The sequence below is a fragment of the Calidris pugnax genome, unplaced genomic scaffold (assembly GCF_001431845.1).
Source record: "Calidris pugnax isolate Ruff unplaced genomic scaffold, ASM143184v1 scaffold53, whole genome shotgun sequence".
Classification (NCBI taxonomy): domain Eukaryota; kingdom Metazoa; phylum Chordata; class Aves; order Charadriiformes; family Scolopacidae; genus Calidris; species Calidris pugnax.
Window position 1 is genome coordinate 1,392,508 of NW_015090792.1, and position 6,660 is coordinate 1,399,167.

Consider the following 6,660-nt stretch of genomic DNA (forward strand, 5'->3'; position numbering starts at 1 on the left):
GCAGGGGGTGGCACTGGATGGTCCCTTCACGCTCCCACTGCTCTGTGGTTCGATGGCGGGTGCGCCCCAAGGCATGGGCAGCCCCCGCAGCCATCCTGAAGGGAATGGCAGGCGCGCTGGGGGGGTGTGGGTCTGTGTTACCCCCTGGGTCCCCGGCGGGAGGCACCCCCTGCCCCCCCTCCCCGCCCGGGGGCTGCCGGGCTCCCCGCGGGCCGGGCCGGGCCGGAGGAGGAGGCGGCGGGGGCGGGCGCAAGGCGGGAGGGGCCGGCCCAGGGCCGCGCTACGTGTGGCGGGCGCCCTTATAGCCGCGGCCCGGCCCGGCCCCGCACCAGCCGTCACCATGTCGAGCCGGCAGCAGACGGTAAGGGCCGCGCCGCGGGGGCTGCGGGGGGCTGCGGGGCGCGCCCGGCTCCCTGAGGAGAGCCCTGTCCCGACGTCTGCTTTCCCCTGGCCCGGGGCGCGGGGGATGCGGTGTGTGGCGGTGGTGGGCGCCGCCCGCTCCACGCTGGCGCCGGAGCCAGGGTTTTCCTCTCGGGGCACACCCAGGGGCTGCGGAGGGAGGTGGGGAGCCGTGCGGGGATGGGGCTGGGGGAGAGCGCTCTGGGCGTGAGGAGGTCCCCCTCGGCGCGAAGGGGCGGGCGAGGCGTGTGTCCTGCCAGCCTCCCGGCGGGACAGCCGTCCCTTCGCCGGGCAACCCGCAGCGCCGGGCCCGCCGTCCCCGCCGAGAGCGGGTGCCCCGGCGGCCTCCCCGGCCGGGCCGAAGGTTGAGTCAGCGAGAAGGGTGAGCCATGGCCTCCCCCCCGCTGCTGGGGTGTCCCCTCCCTGGGTCCCACCCGTGTGGCAGAGCCGTGAGACAGCCCTCACCGCCACCCGCCGGCTTTCAGCACCGCCCCACAGCCGGTTCTTTAAAAAAAATATGCAAACAAAAAAATTAAAAAATAATATCCGGAGCGTAATTCATTTAGAAATTAAAATTGCAAATCGCAGCCACGGCAAGAAACAGTTTTGCGCTTTCCAGCTGCCCTCCCTCCCTCCCTCCCTCCCTTCTTGGGTTTGGGGTGTGAGCCCCGGGTCCCGCTGACTGCGCATACGTTTCCAGGTTTTAAATCAGAACCATAAGAAATCTTGACATAAGGCTCTCAGGCTGCTTTTGCCCCTTGGATTTTTTTATTTTTTTTTTAACCTCGTCGTAAATTTTTCAGATGGATTTAATGTGTTTCAAACACACTGGTAATCTGTCCAGAGAGGAATGCAACTGAAACCACGCGTAACAAAGCGTGCCTGTGTGGCAGGGTGTTCTTGGAAACGTGAAAACCTGTGGTTTAGGGATTATTTCAGGGAAGGGAGGTGCAAAATGTGAGCCATGTATGGGAGGTTGTTTGTTTTTTTTTTTATTTCTGTGGCAGGAGGGAGGCATTACTGAACTTCCAGAAAAATCTTTCTCCTTTGCCTTCACCCTGGGCTGGATAAATGACCTTTATAAGCAAGGTTGTGACTGACCTTTGTACCGTGACTGTCAAAACAGGTGCTATCCGGTTGACAGTAGTAGGCGTATTGTCATTGCTTATCTGCCAGGTACGGGATGGAATGAGAAAAGGCATGATTTCACTAATTACGGGAGGTTTTGGTAATTGTAATGAAAGAGCGATGATGTCCCGTTGGTGATCCTCCCCCTGGTCTATCTGTCACCAGGGTGGTGTGTGGCACGGAGTGTGGGTGACGTTCTCCCTTCCAATGCAGTCTTGGCAGCTGATGGGTTTCAGCCCTCCTGAGTTGATATCAAAGGCGGGGGTTAAGGCATTTCACTTGGATAGGTGTCCCTCCATCAGCACAATTAATTTGCATACATACAGGGACAATCAGGTTCTGTCTCAGTGCAGTTCCACAGCGTGGTTGGTTCCAGGGGGTTGAGGCCTCAACAGCGAGAACGCATCAGAGATTGTGCCTGACAAAACAGCAGGCAACAGCACGATGTGCTGCTCCAACTGGCATCCTCAGTGTTGTAGCTCAGAGGAGTTTTAACTCGATGGGGAATTTTCTGTGACACCTTTTGTAGCTGCAGCAATCGAGATGGGTCTGTTGGAAAATGAACACTGGATGCACAGAGTAATTTTGCCCTACCCAGCTCCCTGTTAGTACAGCAGCTCATCCTTCTGTTGCCCCTGCCTTAATCCCAGATTTTCATTCTCCCAATAACACAAATCTTTCTTACTTGTAAAAATCCTCATTTCTAATAATGTCTCAGTTTTTATCACTTCTTCATAGTGTGGGTGTTGCGTTAATCTTTCTCCTGCAGACACGGTTTTGTGAGGCTGGGTGTTTCCAGCATTACTCGCTGCCCAAGAATATGTCAAGATGGGTTTCGTGGGTGATGCTGCTTGGCTGTCAGCTTCTGAGCAGCACAGCAGTGCTAGCTGTTGCGTGTGTTCTATGGCTGCAATGCCCCTTGTTTTGGAAATTGAATAATTGTAAGCCCAGGGTTTAAAACCTAAATTCAGCCTGAACGCTCTCTGGAGTTTGAGGATGTTTTAATTGTATGCCCATTTATTAATAGAAACTTCTGGTAAGGTACAAAGAAGAAAACTTAATTTTATTTTTTTAATTATTTCTGCGTGTGTTGTCCTTAAAAATGAACAAAGCATTAATTCTGCCGAAGACCCAGGTGTGTAGGGTCAGTGGTTAGTATGGAAACACTCTCTTCGTTTCTGCCCGTGAGGTTACAAGAGGCATGAAGTTCTCTGTGTGCCGGGCAGGCTTCTTCCATTCCCTCACCTCATGGACAAAAAGGCTTTATTTATGACCAGTTCAAGGACTGGCTTTTTTGGGGAGAAGAACAGCCATTAATGATGACCTTAAAGACCTAATGTTCCCTACACAGGCCTCCTGTGTGCCCGGGTGGCAAAATACTGCTCCAGGGAGTAGGCAGAGCATGAGCAGCGGCTGTGAGCGGCGCAGGGCTGTGGGACTGCCCTTGTTTATTGTGGGGGCTCGGGCACCGCGCGGCATTCAGGGCCGAGCGGCCCCCTCAGCCCCGGCCAAACAGCAGCTTGTTCTCCTCCACCTGCAGCCGCGCTGGTATTTCCGCAGCTCGTTACCTCTCCCCATCGAGCACCCTTCTCATAACGAGCAGGAGGATACAGATGGTGCAGTGTGCTCTGGGGAAGCAGCTCGCCATGGAGCCCAAGCCCACGGGGGTGGCCCTGCCCTGGAAGGGCTGGCCCCTCGATGGGGTGAGTGGCTGCGTGGCTGGTGTGTCCCTGTGGGTGTGGGGAGGATGCAGCTCAACATACCTCATGGGATGGAGGTGTTCAGAGCCGGCTGCCAGAGTCCTGCCCCCGGCAGCCAGCGGACATCATCCTCACTGGCTGCCTTCAGTGAGTTTCCCTTTGGATGTCCTTACAGGTGCTTAGAGGAGTTGGAGTTGGAAGGGACCTTATAGAGATCATCCAGTCCAACTCCCCTGCCAAAGCAGGGCAGCCTGTCCCAGGGCTCTGCCACCCTCACCCCAAAGAAGTTCTTCCTCAGATTGGAGTGGAACTTCCCATGGTCCAGCTTGTGCCCGTTGCCCCTCGTCCTGTCACTGGGAACCACTGAGAAGAGTCCGGCTCCATCCTCCTTCAACCCACCCTTTAGATCCTTGTCAGCATTAATAAGGTCTCCCCTCAGCCTTCTCTTCTCCAGGCTCAAGAGCCCCAGCTCTCTCAGCCTTTCCTCATCAGGAAGATGCTCCAATCCCTCCATCATCTCTGTTGCCCCAGGCTGGACTCTCTCCAGCAGTTCCCTGTCTCTCTGGAACTGGGGAGCCCAGCACTGGACGCAGGATTCCAGTTGTGGCCTCCCCAGCACAGAGCAGAGGGGGAGAATGACCTCCCTCCACCTACTGGACTAGATGATCTCTAGGAGGTCCCTTCCAGCTCCAACAATTCCGGGATTCCATGAAAGCCCAGTACTGAAACCACCTTTTTCAGGGTAAGTGTTACAGCCTTGTCATCTGTCTGGTCTTGTAGTAGTGTCTGTAGGAAGTTGAATGGTGTCGCACGTGGCATCCCTCATTCTCACCAGGGTGCTGTTTCTGTAGCCCAGTGGATCACGAAGCTCTAACTTCTGATAGTTCAGTTTTGCCTGTGTAGGGCTTAAGTGACTAAAATAGTTGCAAATTATGTGGTCTTATTTAGAGATAAATTAATGTGTAAAAATATTTTAGAGGTTTTTTTTTTTTTAGACTTAATTCAAGAGAAGAAAAAACCCCTAAGTTGAGATGGCAGCCCTGAGGAAATACAAAGAGGCTTAGTTTCTTTGCCTAAAACATGTTCTCATGCTGAAAAAGCTGCAGCTGCAGAGTAGATGTGGACTGATACCACAGGCTGTGAGGTAACCTATGTACAGCTTCACCAGTTTAGTTGCAAAGCAAAGTAAAATAAAAAGTTTAAAAAAACACGCAACCCGAACCATGCCTTCGTCTCCTTGCACGCTTATTCTGTACTATTGCATTGAACATAAATACCAAAACATCTGTAAGGACGTTGATGTTCACAGGGGTCCTGGGTAGCTTCTCGCAGTGACAGTTGCAGAGGCGAGGGTGCAGCCCTCATTTCAGGGGATTGCCATGGCTGGGTCTGGGTTGAATTACTCAAGACACTGTTTCTGATGTTTTATCCAGCGATTCAGAAGTCTTGGGTTTACAGCCATGATTTATTTTGTGAAACACAGTGCCGAACTCATAGCACAGTGACAGTAAAAGATGATTGTTTTCTAGTTGCTTATCACGTGCTTAGTATTTCTTGTTCCATTCCCTATGACTTTTTTTGCTTTATGTCTCTTCAAAGATCATGGAAGGGTCAGCAGATTAGCTATCTAGGTGTGCTGTTACTTCAACTTCTGTTTCCTGTAGCTCTCTCCCCTTTTCTCCTTATTTCTTTTGAAGTCCTTTGCTATTAAAAAGTTACCTTTCCAGTCTGCCCCCACCTTGATGTTTCATTAACTAGTGCTGTTGTGTGGTGCTGCCAGTGTGCCAAACCAGCGTTTGTTAACCATGCTCTCCAAGAGCAGGGATATTCAATTTGGGGAATTTCAGGGAAGAAAAGCCAGAAAGAGTTACAGTCTCCTAAATATGAACGCCTCTTCCTTTCTACGGTTCTGGGAGGCTGAGCCATCCAGAGAGTGGGGAACGAAATAATCAGCTTGGTGTGGTCCAGCCTCAGAAGCTGCAAGCTGGGGACCTTAGTGGAACTTCCTCAGTGCAGGATGGCTTGTCTGTTGTCCCCTGGTAGTGCTGTGGCAGCAGGAGCAGCAGGGTATGTTTTCCAGCATGCTGTGTGGACAGAGCATCTCCCAGAGCTGTAGAAGCTTGTGCATGTGGAAAAGTGGAAGGGTTTTTTCTGCTGGGGCAGGTGATTCCTGCCTGAACACCCCTTCCTTCCAAGGGGAAAGGCAGTTAAGTCAGGCTTGATCTCTGTGGGTGTGCTCTGCGGTTAATTTTAGTTCATTTTTTGCTTTCTCAACAAGAGTAGGTGGCTCTCTGTGGTTTCTCTCCGTCTCCCAGGGGCCTCGTTTGGAGGAGCACAGCTGAGCGCTGCTGGTGGTGGTGGTTGGCGTGGTGGGTGCCGGTCTGGGGGCACCTAAACCTGACTCTGGCCTTGTCTGGTTGTCAGGTTTCACTGATTAAATCCTGGCCAGTTGCAAACCTTTACCAAAACCTGTAATGCAGGCATCAGTTTTGAGCCGTGCTCTTCTTGGGCAGCCCCTGCAAGTGGTTTTTAGGCAAGACAGCGAATTATTTTGAAGATCCCACACCACCCAGACATGTGCACTGCAGCTGCAGGTTAGATCTAGGCCAAGGGGATTTTGTTTATCTGGAGGGTTTGCAAGAGAAGTACTGGCATACTTGCATTTTATTATTTTTTTTTTTTTTTACTGGACTGATGTTGACCCTGGAGTGTGTCTTTCCATAGCCTTTCAGAATGAAAAAACCTTGCCTATCTGAACCCAGGTGTTTTAGATAACCTGGCAGCTGTACGCGCCCACAGAAGATAAGTGGCACGCAGCGCCCATGCTCATGCTCTGAATGATATGCCGTGCCTTGAACTTGTACTTTGGTCACAATGCTCATACCTTAAAAGTCCATTAAGAGAACCGCCACGTAATTCAGGTTGCTGTTCATTAATTTACTATTATTGTGAGCAAGGTGACTAATGATTATCTCTGATTTGGTTCTGAATCACAGCTGTAGGAAGCGAGAAATAGTTCTTTAATGGTCTCAGCTTAATCATTTCTGAGTGAAAATTTATGTAGAGTGTATAATTAACAAAGGAGGGATGCAAAAAAGCCAGGTCAAGCCATTTGGCATGGATGTGCGTCACAAAATGGGATGCTGAAGAGTTGGGATTTTGCCTGTAGGGCTCATCGCTAGCACTGCCTCCCATCCCTCCAGAGCGGTCCTTTTTTGCTTACTTACAGCTTGGCTCAGTTGTGTGTTGAAAGTTTGATCTACAGAGTGGGTGCCAAAATGGCTGGCCTGTTTGGAGAGCAGGGCTCGAGAAAAGGAGTCGGTTTGCATAATTTCTTTTTTTTTTTTTTTTTTTTTTTTTTCTTTTTTTTTTTTTTATGTCAAAAAAAAAAAAAAAAAAAAAAAAAAAAAGTTCTAGGAAAAATATTAAACCC

General features: G+C 51.2%; 1 protein-coding gene across 2 annotated transcripts in view; it reads left to right on the forward strand.

The window, feature by feature from the left end:
- The first annotated feature begins 274 nt into the window (after positions 1 to 274).
- Positions 275 to 6,660, forward strand: part of PAPSS2 (3'-phosphoadenosine 5'-phosphosulfate synthase 2) — a 34,684-nt gene continuing 28,298 nt past the window's right edge. For both annotated transcript variants that reach the window (XM_014966656.1, XM_014966655.1), the window contains exon 1: positions 275 to 361. In XM_014966656.1, coding sequence (XP_014822142.1) covers positions 341 to 361 — 21 coding nt within the window. In that variant the 5' untranslated portion in view covers positions 275 to 340. The remainder of the gene's footprint in view (positions 362 to 6,660) is intronic.